At 35.4% G+C, this 23159-nt stretch overlaps 1 protein-coding gene across 2 annotated transcripts in view; it reads left to right on the plus strand.

The window, feature by feature from the left end:
• Positions 1-23159, plus strand: part of OBSL1 (obscurin like cytoskeletal adaptor 1) — a 1518259-nt gene that overhangs the window by 1448461 nt on the left and 46639 nt on the right. The window contains exon 23 of one of the 2 annotated variants that reach the window (XM_044060561.1): positions 20355-20621. The exons of the other annotated variant lie outside the window; for it this stretch is intronic. Within the exon in view, the coding sequence (XP_043916496.1) occupies positions 20355-20621 (267 nt within the window). The remainder of the gene's footprint in view (positions 1-20354; positions 20622-23159) is intronic. 2 annotated transcript variants of the gene reach the window in all.

Below are 23159 nucleotides of genomic sequence, written 5' to 3' on the forward strand. Positions count from 1 at the left end.
AGGGATTTGGGAGTTTCCAATGGCCTAGTCTATAACTTTTTGTCTTATCAGTCAGTGGTTTTAGTCTAGAAAACAAAAAATAAGATTTGTTTAAGGACATAAGCTGGACCAGTATAGTCAGAGAGAGTTGATTAGATGTAATATCATTAATGTTCATTAGAAATAGAGCAAAAGTGATATTCCTACTGCCAGCAGCACCACATTGGTACACTGATAACTTTGGACAGTTGAAAAGCCTGTATAAGATTTAGTGGAAAGACAGCTAGGAATTATAGACATGCAAGTTTTCTGAAACTTAAAAAAAAAAGATTGTGAGGCTAGGTTGTTGTACATAGTACTAAAATATCCTTAGGATTTGATGTGGTTGGTACAACTTCCACTGTATGTATGCACAATATTTTTCATAACATAATATTTAGAACTTGTGAATTACTGCAAATGCTTTCTAGATTTACAACAGTAACCATGCAATTCAATCATCTGGTTAATTCTAATAGCTTTTAGATACTACAATATTTCCAGTCATTTGAGTTACTGCCTTGTTCCTGTTCTCAGAGCTACTTGTTCTTTTTTTAGGGCATGCATCAATGACATTATATCAAGACTATACATTATATCAAGACTATACATTATATCAAGTTTTATGGTACTTTACTTGCATGCCTCCCAAACCTTTAAGTAAATTTGTATAATCACTAAGGATGCAATTGCTACAGCTCTGTGAAAATTTCCTTATGATACTGCAGCTGCACCTGTACACATTTTCTCTGAATTTACACTGTAAATAAACCTTACCATTTCTACCTTCATACAAGCCAAGTGACCAAGGATGATAAATGAATTAGCTATAATTTAAAATGGGATCCAGTACTTATGTTAGTCACTGGGGTAGCTTTTAACCCAATGCTTTTACTTGATGACTGGAAACATTAACCATGTGTACAAACCTCTCATCTGTGTCTTTTAACCTATGCTTCAAAAATATCTTCAGACAAAATATTTGCACTCTGAACCTGTGTCTAATTTAAATTCAACATTTTGCATATTAAGTCTTAGCATGTTTAACAATAGTCAGACTTGCACTCTTGCCCCAATATCTCCAATGCATTTTCTGACTTTGTTGTACATTTTTTCATTTTAACAGAACACAGCCAATGAACAGATCACTTTCATGTTTCTCTTCAAGATGTAGGTTAGGCTAACACTCTTGTATGTTATTTATCCAAAACTAGATACATAAGTTCTCATTATACTAGAAAAGTGTTGTGGTCTAAGTTCCCAGATTGGTTGATGGTAACATTAGGTATTTGGATTCCCTCATTTTTGTAATATTAGATATACAGGACCTTTTTAATGTAATCCCCCACAAAATGGGCATGGAATTGTTCCAAGAGGCAATCAACCAATATGGGAACTTAGACCACAACACATTTCTAATATATACAGAACTTCTGGATCTAGTTTTGGGGCACAATTTTTTATTCTTTGAGGGCGAGTTCTTCAGGCAGATCCAGGGTGTAGCTCTGGGTGCATGTTTTGCCCCCACTTATGCCAATATTGTATTTATGGTATGGGAAGAAAAGTTTGCCTTCCACTCGGAGTATGCCCAGCATTGGGTCTACTACAAACTATATCTGGATGATATTTGTCTTTTTTGGATGGGGAGTGAAATTAAACTTATGGAATTTATACAATATCTGAATCAAAATATAGAGTTTTTAAGGTTCACATATCATATTTCCCACCAAGAGATGAATTTTTTGGATGTTACAATAAAAAAAAAAGATGTAGAATTGCAGGAATTCTCATCAGTGGTGTACAGGAAGGAGACCTTTTCCAACTCTTACCTGTATTTCACCAATTCACACCCCTTCAAGCAGAAAATAAGTATTGTAAAAGGGCAATTCATTTGTAGCTGTAGAATGACCTCTAAAGATGTGAATTATGAATGTGAAAGTACCAAAGTGAGGGATATGTTTTTTGCTAGAAAATATCCCAGGGAGTTGGTTGAAGAGGTCATGGTCGAGGTGAGGGCAGGAAGATCTGGCAGGTTTAGCCCTATTTTAGGTGGTGACTGGGTGGACACACACCACGGGCAGATTTCCTCCATGGATGCAAATGTTACACCATATCATTTAGGTGTTCAAGGAGACAGTGCTTTTGGCAGTAATTTTATTATGTTTTACAATCAGGATACCCCTAACATTAGAAATATAATTTCCAAACATTGGGAGAAGTTTGGTTGTTATTCCAAATTGGAAGTGCTGTTTAAAACCCCTTTAAGGTTTACATATAAGAAAGGAAAGAACCTAAAGGAACTATTGGAAAGAAATTACAAGTGTGGATCTCGTGCCAGTGTCCATTTATTTTAAACCAGGAGTCAGTGTGCATCCCGGACAGGGCTTATACGGTTATGGGCGATAGTTTTTCCAACTGCTGTAGTGAAGGTTTGATCTATTTAGCTATGTGCAAACAGTGCGCAGCATTTTATGTTGGAAAAACTACAAATAAATTAAAAAGAAGGATTTACAAGCACCTTAATGCTATAAGAATACAAGACAACAACAATGCCCTTTATAAACACACTTTATTATGTACACTAGCCAAATGGGTTTTTTTGTTCTTGAAAAGGTTGACCAGGATGTGAGGGGGGGGGTCCCTGGGAGACCAGGATTGAGGTAAGAGAGTTATATTGGCAATTGCTATTAGAGGCAAATAGGACACTGGGGCTTAATGAACATTTACCTATTGCCCCAATAATGAAAATGAGGGCTGCAAAACGGTAATTGGGGGTGATCTTCACACCACCTTATGACTACGTTGTACTATATTTTAATTAATGAAATTTATAGTACAATATGCATTAAGCTCATTTATTATGTATTTTAATGCAAATGTCATTTTATGTATTTCAGTACATAGGTATTTACATATTTATATTAATGAAAGAATGTATAATGTATTTCATACACATATACACATACATCTATATATTTATGTTTTTATACACATTTATTAGTGTATTAGCATTTGCATAGGAATATTTTTTGCTTCTTTTTAAACCGTGCTTTTAAATTGTATGTTTTAAATTATGTCAGTTATCAATTTATTAAATAATTATTCAATTAAGGGACCATGGGGGTATATAAGGGGAAGTAGCAGCTAGTGATTCATTTATACATCTGAAGAAGTCTTGTTGACGAAAACAAGTGTTGCATTTATATTTTTGAATAAATGGGTGTTCCTTCTGAGTTCTGCTTGAACTGTGATTTTGTCAGCCTCCTGTTGGTGCCTGCATTTGTGTACTGTTTATACACAGTACACAGTATATGAAGCTCATCTATGCCATGCTGTGTGCACACCTTATATCTCTCTTCTGTATCAACACCCTGGTTATAACATTACCACTTGTTTCACATGTTTACTTTTTTTATTACCTCCTTTTCATCTCCACACTAATAGATTGACTTTTTTCTCATTCTCACTTTTTGGTCCACATCTTAAATGCCTCTATTCCTCCAGTTACTTCATTTAACGCTGCTTAAATTTCACTCATTTATCATGCACTTGCTGCTCTTTATAGGGTCAGATCTGCTTTTCCTCACGGCCTTATTTAATCAGTGGTTATGTCACAGACGGTTTCATCTCTCAGTTAGAAATCTCATATTTTAGACTGATTCTTTAGCTCAGTAACGAATATCTATAGTCTCTAGAGGACCTTGTGCCCTTGTAAACGACACATTTTTGACTAGAGGATAAGTACTTTCTAGGAGCACAATTCCTGAATATCTCTCTCCTTGTTGCTGTTCTGTCTTTATCCCCCTCACAGGAAGTAAAATGAAAGTGAAACGAAGCACATTGCACCTTTTTGGGCATCTTCACTATTCCAAAGTGAGGAACAGACTGACAGTTTAGAGCTGAAGCTTTCAGTTTTCAACTAGATTGCCTTGCACTGAGAAAATTCCTCGTGATTACAACCTGATCATTTTACACTGTAAATTGTTACTTTTCCTCTCAAAAAAAACCTCTTAAATATATCTTTTTGCTTCTGCCAATATATTTCACTTCTGACACCATACATCATTTATTTGCTAGTATGCTTCATAAACAAGATAAAACTAGCAGCTATGCTGCCTACTTTATTTCTTCATGTTGAATGATAATCATGTAGCACACTTTCTAAAACTATGTCCTGTAGCTAGGCATTAAAATATTTAAAGGTATAAAACATTGTGTTTTGCTTAAGTAGTCAAGTTTGAGGTTCTCCTATTTGCCAAGTAGGAAGTAAAAATGACTGAGTTTCAAAGGTAAGTACTAAGCTAGCTGCCCTTGTGGCCATTACAAACCTATCCAATTTGCCTTTTAAAGGTGAAAATCAAACTCTGCACCTAGTGTTTGTGAGGTAAATCCTTAATCATTATGTCTAACTCCCATATAATCATAGTATTAATTGTCAGGTCTACTGTATTCGTAGTACTTCTCCCCATCTGGGATCACCAGAATTGGAACAGGACTCCACACAAATGTGTACACATTTAAAAGATAAGACTAGATATTGCATTTAATAATTATCAGCTTTCTTTCCATATAAATGAGTTTACTGAATAGATTATTACATGAAGCCCGTACTTGTTAACACTTCCTACCCATGCTCAAGTATTGCAACTATTGCATTACGGACATGTCCAGTAAGAATACTCAGAATTTAAGAACAGCAAAAGAGGCACATTCAATAACACAGTAAGCTAGAAGCGTATAGTACCATGACAGTCTTGCACCTTATTTAAATCACATATAATTTCTTCTTCTTCTTCTTCTTTCAGCTTTTCCTGGTTAGGGGTTGCCACAGCTGATCACCTGTCTGCTCATGAATGGCAGTGGAGTTTTTACAGTGTTGAGTTGCCAGCCCAGGGCCCAACCTTCCACACACACGCACACACTCATGCCTAGGGCCAATTTAGAGTGTCCAATCCACCTACAGCATGTCTTTGGGATGTGGGAGGAAACCGGAGCACCCGGGGGAAACCCACGTGACCACAGGGAGGACATGTAGACTACACACAAAAGGAACCCCAGCCGAGGATTGAACCGGAGAACCTCTTGCTGTGAGGCGGCAATGCTAACCTCTGCACCACCGCAGCTGCCCAAGTCACATATTTCTGGAGCGCAAAAATGGATGAATGATTTAGTTTGGGCTTATCTACTTTTAAGAAGGTGTACTGGTAAATGAAGTAAAATGAATTCTCTTCTCCTACAATTTTTAGTAGCTGAAATGTTTATAAGCTAAAATGATTGCTGTACCTGCAGATCCAAAAGCTGCTTCAAATTCTGCTGATACTGCTGACACATTAAATTATGTTACGTATCTGCAACATAACTCCCATCAGTCAAAAGTGGTAGCAATGGAGAGCTCCAAGATTAGTGCAATATTTATGCAAGAGGAAGAAAGGAATATGTTAAGATAAACTGGTGAATATAGCAGATCCTTCATTTTGTCATGTAGCAATGGAGAAAAAATAAACTAAATGTTATCAGATTCACAGTATCATATTGATTTTATGAATAGCCACTGTTGCTCACTCCTGTGCATGAGTTTATTTGATGTTGTATTAGATGCCTGATAGTAGAAAACAAGATAAACTGTTTTAAATCTGGCATTGATTAAGACAGATAATACACTGCTGGAATTTTCCAAATAAGCACATAAAGTTGCAGGGGAGATTGTTATTCAAAAGATAAAAGCGTTACCTTAGTGTTATACTAAACTAACAATTCAGCAACAAAAAATAGTCACAGGACATTGAAGTTTTAACATTACATAGAGCTGAATTATAGTTTCAGCAAGCACAAACAGAGAACAAAGTAGTACCCTAGGCCATAGAAAAAGGAATGCTTTTAATCTGCAGGATTCGGAACCTAACTCTGTAGTAAGAATTTAAAAATGTTTGGATCACCTGAAAAATGGAGCTTGTTTCAAAAGCAGAAAGACCTTATGAGGTGCTGATAAGTGTGAAAGGTTTGAAAGAGTATGTCTAGCAGAATGAAAGGAATTTGTAGAAACTGACTAGGCACATTATACTGGTATGATGAAGAAAATCATAAGTTTCTACAGCTAAATATCCATATGTTCCATTCATCAAAAGCTACAGAATCTATTCTTTATTGGGCTTTTCAGAAATAGAAATGTATTGTAGATGGAATTTTAATATTTAGTGTTATTCCCTCATTAGATTGATGAAGGCAAGCTTAATATGTACAACTCTGAATACCCTTTAGAAAACTTCCTTTCTAGCTGCATATTTTAAATGATTGCCAACTTATTTCCAGTGATACAAAGAAAACTGAGCTGCATCTTCAGGCCTTAGAGGATGCTGTCTTCCAAAGCAAAAGCATTTCCAAATTTACACGTTTTCATAAAGTTTTTCTTTGAGTTTTATTTCACCTGAGTTTTATTTAGTTTTTGAAGTTCATATTATTACTTAATCTGTGCACAAATAAGATTGATGAAGTGGGTCTTTACAAAAATAATTAAGGATATATAGTCTTACTTATGATGCATTATTTCTATGACTGGGAAATAATGTCCTTGAATAGGGAGCATTAGAGAATATATAAATACACAACACACAAAGCTTGCAACCTAATTACCCTTACATGACTTATAATCACCACATCTACAAACATACTAGAATTATAGCATATTAAAAGTAGCCCAAGTTTCCTAGTGTCCAGGACACCTGTATATAGGTCCCTACACTCACAGTCAATGTGTCAAGCTCCTTTCAGATGAGTCAGAAAGGCAAATTGCACAAGTCTTTTATGATTAGTTATATAAATTGTATGGCCTAGCATACTATATCTCTTGCTAATATAATTAACACAGTTCCATCATACTTGATTTCCCTTAGTTAGGTAAAGACAGAATTCCACTACAAATGGTTGAATTTTCTCCAAAGTTACAACTGAATGAGCATAACTTGCTGAAGTTTTATCAGTACAAAAAGGCTTTTTTTTTCTCTAGGAGGATAATTCCCTGCCCCCCCCCCCCATGCTTTCCTCTTATATGCACCATCTCTTTGAACACACAACTAGACAAAAGGAGAAATTCATCCATTTCCAACTAAAACACTGGTAAGGATAATCAATATAACACACAGGAGACCTACTTAATAGGTTCATGGGTTGGTACTAGGCTATCAACCCTAGGGCCTTGATACATATACATACATATATATATATATATATATATATATATAGTATTTAAATACACTTTCTGAATAAGGACATAGGTCTATGTCATACATAAGCTAAAATCATTTTGATAACAAAATAAGGGAAAGATGTCTCATTACCTTTTGATATAGATCATTATATAAATGTGCTAACCAGTTAACAAGTGTTTCATTTCAGGGGTGACCCAGTAACACAGGTGAAATGACTTGGTCAGAGTCACAAGGTAGCCAAGTAGTGGTGGTAGAAATCAAACTCTCTTCCCTTAGTGAGAAGAAGCAGCTGGTTAACAGTTCAGATATTTAATCATCTTCACTTCCACCCAAGTGTAATATTGTTTATATAATATTTGCAAAGTCAAGAAACAAGACAAAAATGTAACACTAAACTAGGCTCTCTCTACATATTGGCCTGGATAACATTCTGGAAAAATGTCAAATCCTACAAAACTTCTAGAAGCGATGTACATTAATTGTGATAAATTCCATACACTGCCTGGTATTCCAATGTAGTTTGCTGCAAAGCTATCTTTTAAACAGGAGTTTTCTGTTACACACCTCCCAGTACTACATTTGTTCTGATCTGTAAATCTGAATGACTGTGTATAAGAATTAGTAACAGTATACAGTACATCAGAGAGGACCCCTTTTACCTTCTTGTTCATATTAACTGTCCATCCATTACCATTCTTAATTACCATTTCTTAAATAGATGACTTTAGTTTATAAATACTATAATGACAACATTCATTTCTTTTGTATTTAAGAAGGCAGAGCTTTAAGTTAAAAAAACAAGTATGTTTAATTTTCATACACTTCAAAAAAATGCTTTTTAATAAATATAATTTGTTCATCATCTAGACTCCCATGCAGCTGAAACAACCATGTTAAATAAACTAGGCCGTGTCATAATTCTTAAAAAATATATTCTATGTTTTTGTTAGCTAGGTTTTTATGATAATTTATAAATTTCAGTTGTCATGACTAGCAGGCCTAATACCTACCATTTCCAAATTTTATCTAAGAGTTATAACCTTTGCACTGGAAAGTATTACTTCATTAATTCCAAAGAGCAATAGACTAAACAAATATGATTAGGTTGGTAATATCAACTCCCTTCTTTAAAATAATAACTAAATGAGCATGTGAAAACTAATTGCTTTTTGTTCTACAGCTAGCCTAGTACTTCCCTATGAACTTATTACTAATATTAAAGTTAAACAATGAGAACTTGTATTAAAAACTGAGAAATCTGTATTCAAGAAGAAATTTCCAGTAGACCACTCTTACTGGATTGATCTGAGCAGAAAAGTAGATTAATTTCTTTCTATATCCATTTAAATGTGAAAAATGAGGACATGATTAACCCATCCTGTGAATTACATTCTTCTTACTGAAATTAATCTCTTCTGTACATTTGACAACATATGGTGTGATTTTTCAACATTAGCATAACGTTTAATTTTGTGTTCCTAAATAGAATCATGTTGTCCTTTATGAGTTAGTCCTGTTGATTTGTACGTGTTTTGTACTGTTTAGAACTACAATAATTTTGGTTAACTTCAAAGCATATCAATGATTTATGAAACTTCAGCCTAAATTTACATCATTTGATTTTATTACTGAGGTGGTTGATTTGCATATGTGATCATTAAAGCTCTATTATCTTGAGCTGTGTGTGCATTGTAAGATCACATTTAGCAAACTCTTAGGGGCCAGACCACAAAAAATAAATAAATTAATAAATAAATAAATAAATAAATAAATAAATAAATAAATAAATAAAATATTACTTCTTTTTAAGAATAAGAAACCTGTACTAATACTAAGGATAACATGACTCTCACCTGGAACCAACTCTAAAGATGATGTTCAACAAAGTGTCTGGTGTCCGTCTGACCCATGTAATCTTGTCAGATCCAGGCCAAAAATGTTGCATGGAATTACCCTCAGGATTTACCATCTGCAGGGAAGAGTGAGGGCATATGTCTCAACTGTTTACTTTTGCTTCATAGTTTTTGTCTGTTCCTAATAAAATTTGTATTTTTCTGGTAAATTATTAAATAGCATACATTTCAGCTTCAGACTTTATATCCTTCAGAAAATGCATGCTTATGCAAAACATATTATTCTAGCAACTAGATGAATTTATAATAGTAGTATTTAAATTTTGTCCTTCATTTTAGGCCTTTGTCCCCCATTATTTTTGTCTTTGTCCAGATTTCTTGCACTTAGAGGTTGAGAGGAATGGTAACAGTCAGGTACTATGCCAGTCAAATAGCAAGCATCAGTGGGTAGACTGAAATGGACAGAACCCCAATGATGTAAATTGGTGGCTGGGATAAGTATAGCCAACTCATTGCCTGGAATTGTGCAAGATTTTTTTTTTAATTACTAGCGTGATATCATTTATCTTGCCTCCAGACATTACTGGTTCTGAAACCAAAATTTTTTGACTGGAATGTTTCTTTCTCCTGCTCTTAAGATGCCCTTCAGAACAGACTCCCGGCACACAGAGGAATAGTCATAAGCTCCTAGCTGGGTGCCATACAATTGGAGTTTGTTAGAATAGATGATTGATTCACCTTAATGTAAGCAATAGTTGCAGAAAAGAAAAATATATATATATATTTGTGCATCTCTGCTTAACAGCTACTTAGAATATTGACCTTCATGGACTGGTTCCTGAAAGGATAGCACCTAGTGACACTGCAATTCCACTAGAGAACTTAAACACTAATGGGGGATGCTGGCAATAGCTACAGAAGCATGTTTTGGAGGAGTATCGTACCTAATATAAACTTGAATTGGGAGTTTTTATTGATCTCTCTGTTAATGAAAATGAAATGAGTCCAGTGAACAGAAAAACAGGTTCAAACACAAGCTTCCTGCTAAGTGTACTTGGTGCCAGAGCATCTCAACTCAAATCATGATGAGTGACCTTATAGCAATGTCATCAGACGTGACATGTTCTGGACATTTAGATAAACAGAGATGCAGAGCTGTGAACAAATCAGTGCTTGGTGCTAATTTGGGTCAGAGAGCCACAGAGTGTGACAAACCTGAATTAAGGCAGTCAAATGATTAATGATACTGACCTGAGAAAGCCTAGGAAATACTTTTACTTCAGTGAGTCCAGATCCCAATTCTGGAAGAGCTTTTCCAATATTCCAGTTGAAGTTAAATGTGGAGTTGGAATAAATCCTGTTCAAATCCTCAGTAGCTGATCAAGTGTCAGGACTCTGAAATCCGTCACCACCAGTGCTTGTTAAGATAGTAACCCAAGAGGCTACCCTTGGGGACATCAGCAGTGAGGCAGCTACCTTGCTAAAAGGGAAGCCTTCAGGTCAGTGTTAACAAGGTACATATTAGATCTGGCTGACAGGCCAGGAAGGCAGCAATTGCAGCATTCTTGTGTGAAAAAGTTCTTTCAGCAATAAGCGTAAGTTGTTCAAAAATATATTTTATTTATTATATAGATGACTTTAGTATCCAGGTGCACCAAGGTATGGAGAGTATAATGTCTGCATTTTCTGCTTCACTGGACAATGCTGTCCTCTTGGTTTCAAGTGCTTGTAATCTCTGGTATGCAGTAAAGGAGTTCATTGCAGAGTTTGAAGCAGCTGGAAGGAAAATCAATACCTCCAAGTGAGGAGCCATAGCTGCTCCAGAGAGAGTGGATTCCTTTTTATAGGTGAAAGAGAAGCAGCTACCTTGAGCCAATTAAACTTTCTTCACAGATGAGATCTACTTTTTTTTCTTTTTTCTCTTCATTTTCACTTCTTTTTCTGCTACGTTTTCCTCCCTCTCTTGCCTGCTTTTAATTAGTTTTAGTTCTCTTTTCTGTTTGCTGGACTTATTTCATCTTCATTAACTTAAGGCTAGAACAAGTATCTGGTATCAAACTATAGAATGTTTGACCTTGCTAAGAGAAGTGACTGAATCTATCTAGTCTGCCCTCCACTTCATCAGCCATACATTTTCAACCCATCCCTCCAGGAATCCTAAGCACTTTTGAAGGCTTTTCCTGCCTCAGCCTTTGCTGATATTCTGGTAAATGTTTCCATTTGTTAACATAACCCCCGCCCCCACCCACCCCCCAAAACAGGATTTTCTCTCATGGTGATAAAGTTGTGCTGCCTTTACCTGTTTGTTGCATTTCCTCCTGCCTTTGCTGCCCTTACCCAGCGGCAATCCCTTCTCATTTATTCATAGCATATTATGCATGGATACAGTACTTGTATTCAAAGACTGCTTTTACAAATGCCAGTCATGTGAACCTGTTATATCAAATCCCAAATTGTGATCCTTCAACATTCTGTGCTGATACACCGTTGTACTTTTATAGTAAAAGCCCCATATTATGTAATACATTTTATGTGGGGATGGGAGTACTCCAACGCCTGCTTTTCCTTTACTATTTTTTTATTCTAATGCTGAAGCCACCATGCCCTTGACGCAATAGTAAAGTGACTCGTTTCATCTCTATCCCCCTCATTTTTTATAATTTTTTTCTGCATAGTGTAAAAGTATATCAATTCATAAAAATCACTCACAGAATCCGTGAGTTGTAGAAACAGGTGTAAACACACAATTCACACAACTTATCTGTGTAGCTGACTGACTCCCTTATGTACCAATACCATATTTCTCTGTATTATTTTCTTGTGAAAAATGTAGTCCCTTAACCTCATTTCTTCTGTCACACTATCCTTTTCTCCTCAACATTCTAGTCACCTTCCTGCATATCCTCTGTAGCACTGTAATTTCCCTTTGCTTACATTTTCAATTTCATAATAATATGAGCTAATATGATAACAGATGGATAGATGGCAAATTCAGTAAACTGATCAGCTAATGCTTGCAGTCTATAGGAAAATGAACTTTTGAAGCAGCTGTCTTGTGATGGCTGTAATGAAGATAGAAGACTTTCAGGAGGAATTTTCTGTATGCATATGTAGATATATCATTGACTAATACAGGGGCATTGTTGCCCTCTTGCCTTTTCATACATGGGCATTGTCATTTTCTTACCTTTTGGTACAGGAACATTGACATCCTCTTACTTTTTGACTCCTCTCACATGTATATTTTCTAACATTTAATTTGCCTTTTCTTGTTCATACATAGTTTTATTGTGTCTTCAGTGATATTAAGTCTCTAAACCTTTTCCTGCACTAGATTCATTACCCTGACTTGTTTTACATATTGTATCCCTGGACTATCATTCTCCAGGTATATTACTCAAAGTATAAGTCGAAGTGAAGCAGACATATTTTATACCATGTCACTAATGTGCTTAAGTCCAGTTTTCTAGGTTTGTCCCCCATTTGTCACCATCAAACCCCAACTCACGATATAGTTCACAATGAAAAAGGTTCAGATTAATTTGTTAATCAGGTTAGCCACTGGACATGAGCAGATCTTTTCAGTGGTAATTTATAAGCACTGCTTGGTTAAGTCACTTGTTCACAGTTATGTTTGCATCTGGAAACTAAAGGAATTAAACCATTGACTAAAAGTTAAGGCTCAGTAACAGATCACAGCCTTAACACGCTGAGCTGAACATGCCTTCTTGGAGGTCAGAGGTGAGCATTTTAAATAGGCACAGCCTTGGGAATAATAGTGCTGAAAACCACTTCCCACATTTTATCCCCTAACACTTCACACATATCACCTGTTCCCTAACTAGTTGTCTCTAATCTACACAGTTTACTACCCACATCTACCACTTTTTCTCTGGTCCTGAGAGCTTGGGCTAAGTCAAAACTTTTCTTGACATTTAAAGTGATTTAATGCATCAACTCATTTATCTCTTATTGCCTCAGTTGTGACTCAGCCATGGAGCTGTATAGAAAAAAAAAATGAAAAAAAGAAAAAATATATTTACATGTATGTATTATAGATATTCATAGTCATGGTTGTTACCATTATTTGTATTACTATAACTGCTTTTGTTAATGCGGTTGTTTGTACTAGTAGATGTTGACTGCATAATGTTATTGTTACCATGCTGTGATTGCATTTATTGATTCTGCCTTCATTTATTGCTTGTATTAACCCTGTTATACTCCTAATATCATGTGACAAAAAGCAAAAAGCAGAGTGCATGAAGCACGCTATTTAAAATATTTTCCACAGCTTTTCAGCAAAAGGCATGCAATTAAGGATTTGTTTTCCTATCTAAGAACATCGGGTCTCTGAACTCTCTCCTGTACTTATATCTGCTTTCAGCTTGCTAAAACTATGGTCAAAGCAGTGCCATCACCAAGAATAGACTTTAAATTTGGATACCTAAAAACCAAACACTATACTCCTCTGGACATCGAAGGGTCAAGATGTCAGAAAGGGTGATACAACTCAAAGAATGTGAAAGAAAGCCTAATATCTGCAAAGATGGTATTCCCTAGTATTTCCCAGATCATATTTTCAGTAAAAGAAATAAACTAGGGAAAGACACAAGCTGTTCCAAAAGCTAACACCAGAAAAAAATTATGTGGCAACCAGAATCCATTAACACATAGATAAAGAATTCCAAAGCTGTCCCCGCTTTTGAAAAGAGTCATGTACTGGAGAGACTTGTACAGATATTCAGATTTTCAGATATTCAGTGTTATTCCTTCTGTTTTCCTGGATGTCTGTTAGCTGCTTAGTTAATACAGGCAGAGAGACTCTGAAAGAGTGTTCCTGGAGGACTGTTATACACTCTGAAAAAGGAACCAGTGACTGATATTGCATCTCGGAAACTAAGGACCTGGCCAAACCACAAAGGCAGATCAATTAATTTGTAGTGAGGGAGAGTGAAACCCTCCAGATTATTCATTTGAGTACAATTGTAACTGAACTGGCTTTTTGCCTACAGAGTAACCAGTGTGGATTTGCAAGGAATTAGATTATTTTTTTAATTTCCCAGAAAGAGTGGATATGGATTGCAGGACTATTTCCCAGTGGTCATCAAAGACCCTTAAACAAGGAGAATCTGCTAACAAAGGACTTATGGACACTGACAGTAATTTTCTGTTTGCATTGTCTCCTCAGTCATTAAATTGACTGCTTAATGGTGTAATAAATTCTATTTTATAAAACAACTTATCTTTTTGCATGCTAGCTCTCTTTGCATGCTAGCTGTTTTAATTTTTAGCTTGATTGAAACCTACAATATCATGTTTGGAAAGGGGGCAAAAGTGTAGAACCAGCTTATTTTCACCTTCCAAATAAATTCAAAGTTGATAAGAGAAGTTATACTCCAGCCTAGTCAGTCTGACAACTAGATCGGTTTACTCTGACAAGATCTCCATGATTTGGTGAACACACTATTTTACTACTCAAACCTTGCATGCATTGACTTCACACCATATCACTTCCATCTTTTATCCTTCAATTGAAGTCAGATCAATGGTCTGTAGTTTTCTGGGCTCTTCTTTACTCCACCCTTTGTATATAAATAAACTTACTGCTCCCTTCCTATCCTTTGAGGCAATGCTGTCCTCAAGGGACCTGTTAAGTAATTATGTCACTCATTTTACCCATACCATATCACTTCATTTTTGGATCTACAATGGGATCCCTTTTGGTTCCTTTGTCTTATCCTCATTCATATCCCCACTCCAAGCCCTTTGCATCACTTTTGTCATTATATGCTTATCTATCTTGTCCATCCATGCCATGGGCATGTCCTGTCTTCTCAGATCGGTTCTCCCCTTCTGCTTCGTTGTGCCTCTCCATCATTTCATTATAATCTGTTACCTCCAGCAGTGCGTAGTCTGCCACCCCTTCCTCATCCTTGCATATCTTGTCTTTCCTGAACAACCTATAGCCTAGTACTTCTATCCCATTTTCCTGTTACTGGTCATATATAGTTTCTACCATGTCTCACTTTCCACTTTTACTGTTTCCAGCTCTGCTTTCTTCATTTCTGTGTGTCTCATATTACTGACTACAACCCTAATCATATTCCCCTTATGAGACTGGTCAGAGGATGCTTTTTAGGTCAGGCAGAGATTGTCCCTCAGCATTCTGTAGGAGAATGAGTATAGGGACAGGGCTTTGAGGTGGGCATGTTTATGCCCTGTATTTTTTTTGTAAGGAGCTGCTATATGATACTCCACTTGCTGCATTTGCCTGGTCAAATACATACTGAAGGGGGCTTCTAAAGTTCATTTTCCTATAGAGTGCAAATGTTACCTATCCAGTTGGCTGAATTTACTATTTTTTAACATATTAGCTCACATTATTCATTAGCTGATTCTTTGAGTTCTTTTTACTGCTTTGTTTTGCACACACACTCTGATGTTAAAGATTTCTTGCATCAAAAGAGTGCTGTCCTCCTCGGCTTAATGACTTGTGCATTGAAAACTCTACCTATTCCCTGCATAATGCTAATTCACTTGTCTCCAGAATTCCTTACTCACTTGCCTCCTGTTAAAGACCAACCCTACTGGGAGGCATCAATTAAACAGATGTTCTTATCAATTTCAAGTCACTCCATTTTCACTTCCTTGCTGAAAACCAATGTCATTCCTTTAGAGATATTTGTTCAAATACATTTGATTAACCTTTCATCAATTTCCCATCATTTTTTTAATTTACTTTCCATCACCTTTCTTTAGTACTTGCATTTCTAACTCTCTTCCTATATCAACAGACCAGTTTAACAATATATGGAAAGGGAGAGATATGATAGCAGTTGAAGGTGGGTACAGAGGAAAATAGGTATGGATCATGAGAGGGAAGAAATGTTTCCATTTCTGTCCCAGGCACTGAATTATCATTTTAAAAAGTTGCATTGATCCTCCATGTCTTTCACTTCATTCAATGTTTTATACTGTACTATGCAATTTATGTTGTTAAGTACTACTGAATGTTTCATTTATGTACACTTGATCAACATATATTTAAATTTTTGTTAACTTACAATATTTTGCATTAATTGTTGCATTTTCCTTTACTTGGTTTTGTACAATTTCTGTTCTGTTACTCTGACTGGCCCGGGTTGTGGCTGAAAAGGGACCCCAGACCAGCCCACTTATCCAGTTAATAAATGTTAAATAAGTAAAATTCTAAATATGTCTAAAGGGCAAACTGCTCAGCACAAACTATTCTTTACAGATGATGTATTTGTTAGAGTCTAGTTTTAAAATGGATTTTATACGTCATAATAAACACAGTAAATATTAATTTTGTAGCGTTTTAAACTTATCTCAGTAACCACTCAAGCTACACAACTGTCAGCATTAAGTTCAACCAACTCTGAGTTTTCATGTAAAGCTAAACAGTCCTGTAGGTCTTTCTCAGTTGTTGAGATATTTAAAGAAATATGAACATTGTGACACTATAAAGAAATAGTATGTGAACAGCAGTTAATCTCTGTAGCTGCACTAAACAGACAAATAGTGGAAATGTTTTATCCATCATTTAAGATTTAAGATTAAATTTTTAATAGCTTATATGTAGCATGGTTTTGGAATTATTAATGTAAACATGAAAATATTAGACACATTCTTCTGTAGGATGTAAGTGTAGAACCACTTAGGTATCACTATGTTTTAATAAAGTATACTAGTGGAAAGCTAGTAAATGTTTTCTTAATTTCATCTAAGAAAATGTCTATTTTGTAGTTCCTTTACTGTTGGAAATGTTATAGCTATATCTAAACACCTAGAGAGACAAACAAACTGCATATACATTTCAGTAAGCATTATCATATATGGTTTAGAGACATGTAATTTACAAGCTTAACTTGCATGGACAGCTATAAAATGAATTACAATAAAACTGAATGAGCCAAATTATTCAGAAGTAAAAAGGGACAAAAACTCAGTTCGAACCTCTACATTTTATGAATTCATTACATCTCCTTTTTTCATGTCTTCTTATAGGCAAATTAATAATCATTGAAATAGGCATTCCTGAACTTAAACAGAGCTTGTTACATCATATGAAATATGCCATAGGAATGTTTCGCATGAGACTACTGAATAACAATGCTGCATTTCCTAGTCATTTCTAAAATTTTAATATGGAAGAAAAAAGTGGCTAATATTGCCATTTAATTTGAGAAGTTTACAAGATAGATCATTTGAGGAAAGGTCTTGGTATGCATAGTGCCACATCCTGGGTTACAATACAATTTCTGCATTTCAATAGTTATATCCCAGATTCCAGCAGACATGGATGACAACAGCATTTTCATCTTGTATAAGATGTCTTGCCACTTATATATTTTGATTCATTTCCAAATAATATAAGTATGGTGTTTTGCTTCATCCACATAAGACCAAATACGGTGTGCACAAAACTGTTGTTTTACAATTCTACAACATGTGCATGATCCCAGTGTTTCTACATCTGGTTACTCAAAGAAACAGAAAACATGCATGGATTAAAATTATTACAAACTTGATACTCATAGACAATGTTTTTCTGTGACATTTGTCCTTAGATGTACTTGTATAACTTCTTTCCTTTTGCATGGTGTAGGTTATGACTTGCAGAAAACTGTTTATATTAATTAGAACTAAGCTATTTTCTGTTGCTAACAATCTGCTCTGCCTAACTATAGCTTGTGGCATTTTCTGACCAGAGAATGAACCAACACCTTGGCATTCAACCAAACAATTCACACAGCTGTTCCTTCCATTAGGTATTAAATATGTCAATGTCATCTAGCTATATCATTATATACTCAGTGGTACCCTTTAACTTAAAGACTCTAGGAAAAACTGAATGAAAAAGAAAAAGGGGTCTTAAAGCTGGAAATGGAAAGACCTCATTATTGAAGTAATAAATATGAATTTACAATAACGTAAAAAATCTGTTGTTGACAAGCCTGAGGTGCTAATGTCCTTCAGGTCAAATGAGTTTGAACAAAATGAGTAACAGCAACAATCCAGTATTGTGAATGTTTGACAGCTATCAGGGCCATTCTTCATCCCAAAGTTGTTTCTCAGACGGAATAATCTTTCCTGATGGACAAAAGCCAATGCTTCCCTATCTCTGAGTTAATTCATCTTATCAATGCTCCTTTTAAATACCAGTTGTAGTAAGGAATGTGATCTATTACATGTTATTCAGGCAGTTGGCAATCTGCTAAAAAAGCCAGTAAATAACATCCGTGTTCACTTCTATTTACAGAAATTACAATGGGTATACATGGTTTAACCAGTTCTCTTTAAACATGCCTCCATTTATTTTGTATCTTCTCCTAGCAAAATCACACAGATTTACAAATTAACCACTACATTGCAGCCGAGATCTGGGTTTCTTTCTGTTTTTTGTAACTTCAATTATCTCTTTTGTGTAGTTAAGGGCACAGTTTCTGCTGTTCAAAACTTGTGTATTTATTCATTACTCAGGCTTTTGGCCTGCTATGGCTCAGTTTCAGGGCAAGTTTTTCCCTGTTGTGGTTCATAGCTTCCCATCTACCTCTACTAATCCATATTCATAGTCCACAAACCAGGTTTATAGACCCTCTCGGTAAAGCTTTTTGTTTGTCAAATTTTGTCGCCAAAGTATGCAGTCAGCTTTTCAGTAACTGTGGTTCATTTCTGGCAAATTAAACCTTTTAAATCAAGATTATACATTTTTGCATAATTACTAATGTTTTTTGCCCATTTTTGCACATTGTCTCTTACAATTTAGGTCTACATAGAATATGATCCCATGTCAAGTAAACCAAATACAGACACTCTCAAACAAAATTTACTTAAATATCTACTGTATCTCTCTAAGTAAACAAAATCTCACCAGAGTAACTTGATATCATAGGTGGAGTGTTTTCATTTGGGCTAATCTTCACATCAGAGTTTCAGTGACATGATCCTCTTGTTACAACCAAAAGCCATGTTGTCTACTGAGACTGACAGGGGTTTGAAGGGTGGTAAAACAAGTACATTATATTCTTTGGTTTTAATACACCAAGAGGTTATTTGCAATATTAACGTTATGCTTAAGTCTGGGAATGGCATAGGCTGACCTAGCACAGTAAAAGAAAAACATCAAGGGCATGTTGTGAGTGATGTACTTTTCCATGGATAAGAGGGAAGAGTACTAAAAGGACAGAAGGCCATGGAGTAACTCTGAGGCAGAAAGAGCAATTTGGTCAAGATGCTTTGTGACATATCTCAATATCTGAAAGTTTTTTACACTACACATTTCTGTACAGCTCATACTTTAATGTATAGTTCTTGTATTTTTTTATATTTTAAAACTGTGTCAAATTCCATAACTTCATTATGCACAAGTAGTATACAATGTGTACCTAATCAACTCTGTAACAATGTGCATATAATCCTCAATGAACATGTTTCTCCTACAGTTAATAACATCACTAATCAGTGATGCAACACATGGAGTGCTCTGATTATGATTTGAAAAAGAGAGAAAAATAATTGTATTATAAGCAGATTCATATTCAATAACCTAAGTATATTATAGCCTGGATTTTAAATATGAACCTTGCTGTTGTAAAACTGAGCTTTACAGTACCATATAAATGGCAGTCATCATGAGATATTGCACTGGAAAGCCACTAAGAGCTTTAAAAGCTGGAACCAACCTCACACTGGCATGCAAACACGTGAAACAAATGAGTAAAACATGGCTTCATCTGTCTGTTTAAAACATGTGTGTACACACCTATATACACAAAATATATTTAGTCCAGATAGCATTTGAGTGGCAGTGAAAGGTATGGTCAAGCCTCTTCCATAGTTATGATATACAGTGCTAGTGTACAGTCTTTTAAGCTTCTATGGTCTCTTTCTCTTTGAAATATAATCAGAGCATGCCATGTATTATCATTGACTTTTTGATCACAACTAATTTCTTGTGTGTTCTCAAAATGGGTATTGCTTATATTTTGATGTGAAATTCGTGACATCCATTTCTTGAATACAAACTATTTACAGTCCAAGACTTGACCAAAAACTACTATGGTAATATTTCCTACTAGCACAATTCTTGGCTCATCAGGATTTGTCCTGGTTGCAGCAACAACCTGACTGACATTATATGCATTGTTCCATTCACTTTCTTTTTACTTCTTCAGACTCATTATCAATGTACATGGAATATATTTTTTTTTCACATCCATGCCAGTCTCTTCTCTTGCACTCCCTGTTTCAGAATTACCTGTCAAGATTGTGAAACCACTGCGGGACAAGATTGCTCTGGAAAAGCATAAAGTGATCCTAGAATGTCAAGTGTCAAAACCTAAAGCCAAAGTGCACTGGTTCCGTGGTGACACTGAATTATATCCGTGTGAGAAGTATGAGATCTGTAGCGACGAGTGCTATCGCAAGCTTGTCATCCACAATGTTGTGCCCGAAGATGAAGACACATATACGTGTGATGCCTTTGATGATCAGACATCTGCAAAAGTTCTTGTCGAAGGTAAAAATACAGGAGTTCTGTTTTTACATTTCATTTTTTTCTTAGCATGTTATTAACCCATTTGTCTAATCTGTATCTGTTTGACTTCCCCCCTGAAGGCATTACTTGGTAGATTGCATGGTATTTTTTTAAGACTGCCCATGACTCCCACCCTCAGAGCTTTCCCTTTGTGGTGGGTGTAAACAATTACCTATTCTGCAGTCACAGATGAGTTGAGGGTGACAGAATATGCTGATACACCAGATTTAAGATTTGTGTGAGTTATTGCTATCCATTTGTAGCTGACAACTTTAAAAATACAGGCCTGCAAGGCGCGGTCTCTAAAATATGTAGCATTTTCAAACAGGCACTTTTCTATAGTTGCTGTTATCTGACTACAAAAGGATAAAATAGACATAGATAAATCCTGATATGCAGGGACATATAATATTCTTTAAAAAAGTCTATAAACTTGTGATAATACTGCAGAGCTTTCTGGTACCCTTTAGATCACTACGTACACTTTAGCCATTTGTGAATGCCTGTGCAGTAACCCATCAGCGGACTTGGTTTTAGTTATCTCAAGGCTTCATTCACTGCACTCTATCTTTGTCGCCTCAGAATATCCCTGTGTGAAGTGAAATGACACAACCATCACCTCCGTTACCAAAGTAACACCATCCTTTCCTCTTTATTTTCTATCTTATCAACTCATCGTTTTATTATTTAGCCTAAACAAGTGTTGAAACAGACTGGTCTCCATAAATCTGCTCACATTTTACTTCATCTGCACATATTAAGGACATTGCTTTCCCCCATTTTTGCTTTTTCACGCTCAGTATGACTAACACCCAGTACTTCATGTTCACTGCACCTCTTCTCTTCCTCTAAGTCTACCAGATGGATTTGCGTGCAGCACATTTTCAAACAAGTCATTTCAGATTTCTTGACTTTATACTCTTGTTTCATGCTCTGATTCTTTTAGCTTTTGCACAGTATTCCCTCCTCTACATTGAGGCCTTGACTTAAGAGGTTCTGGCAATTCATTCTGTTTCACTGCTGTTAATTTTTTATCTCCTTGTATGGCTTTATAAGATATTTGGTATTTTAACTGGCTGTCTTTTGAGTTTCTTCATTCTGTACTTATAAGAGACATGTTCTACAGAACTCTGCAATCAGCATTTCTGGTGTTACCAATAATGAAAATAATAATACCGCCATCATTCCAGCCTTCCGCCGTAGATAATGCCCATAAATTCCAACAGACCATTTCCAGTTATTTGTTTGCTCATTTATGGTTCTTAATCAGCATTATACTTTTGATGGGAAAAAAACATGTTCAGTGGATTTCTAGAAAGTTCTACTGCCAAATGAAATGATATTCATAGTAGACATATTAAAGTCATCAGTGGTTTTATAAGGCACACATGCTTAATTTTATTGCAAACAACGCAAGTCTTAAGTAAGCAAAAATATACATTAATAGTATCACACAAGATTGTAAAACAATGCAAATTAATATTGCAGTAGTAAGGAGAAACTGTGAAAGGCATCACTCCAACAGTTTTAAAAGAATCTTATTATATTACTGTAAAACAGAAAGCAGAGTTGTGGTAATTGCTGAGCTATTAAAAAAGAGGTCTGAGAGGTCGAATAGGTATCAATTGATGGAAGTGGGAGATTAGATAATACCCGAAGAGTAGCACCATCCACAGTATACATGGATATGGGGTATGTGGGCTTTACTGAAGGAATGCAGAGTTAACTCATGGAGCAGAGAAGGTTACTTTAGATTTTAGATGCACCAGCTTTGAAAGTGAACTTTCCTACTGCAGTGTCATGACAATGAAGGGTGAACTGAGCATGGCTTAGTCTAATTTAACAGATTGACTTTATATTGTATAGCAGTATAGGAGCATAGTAGTAGGTTTGATTTAAATTTCTTAGTTCAGTTTACTGTGTTTGTATGTATAAATATCCATTTCTTAGTTCAATTTACTGTGTTTGTATAAATTTTTACCACACACACACACACACACACACACACACACACACACACACACATATATATATCAAAAAACAAAATGAACCAAACCACGACAATAAGAAGGCATATAATCCAATAGATTAATATTAGCGCTTTCACAGTTCACAATGACTGCCTCATCAGAGGTCTATTGGATTATATGCCTTCTTATTGCTGTGGTTTGATTCATTTTGTTTTTTGCTACGTTTTAACAGTGCTGTGTGTTGCAGCTCTGAGTGGAAAACCGATCTTGTTCCTGGTTGCTGTTGCTGTTTGGTTTTATTTGATATATATATATATATATATATATATATATATATATTTATATAAAATATAGATAGATATAAATATATATATATATATATATATACATATATATATATATATATATATATATATATATATATATATATATATATATCAAATCTCTGTTCTTGATCTCAATACAGGCCAAGCAGATTACCTGAGGTAATAGACATAATCTGGGTATTGACCTTTGAGAAGCTTGAAGTTATGTTTGGTTGAATGGATTA

This window comes from Protopterus annectens, chromosome 2.part0 (genome assembly GCF_019279795.1).
Source record: "Protopterus annectens isolate FY-2018-M chromosome 2.part0, PAN1.0, whole genome shotgun sequence".
Classification (NCBI taxonomy): Eukaryota; Metazoa; Chordata; order Ceratodontiformes; family Protopteridae; genus Protopterus; species Protopterus annectens.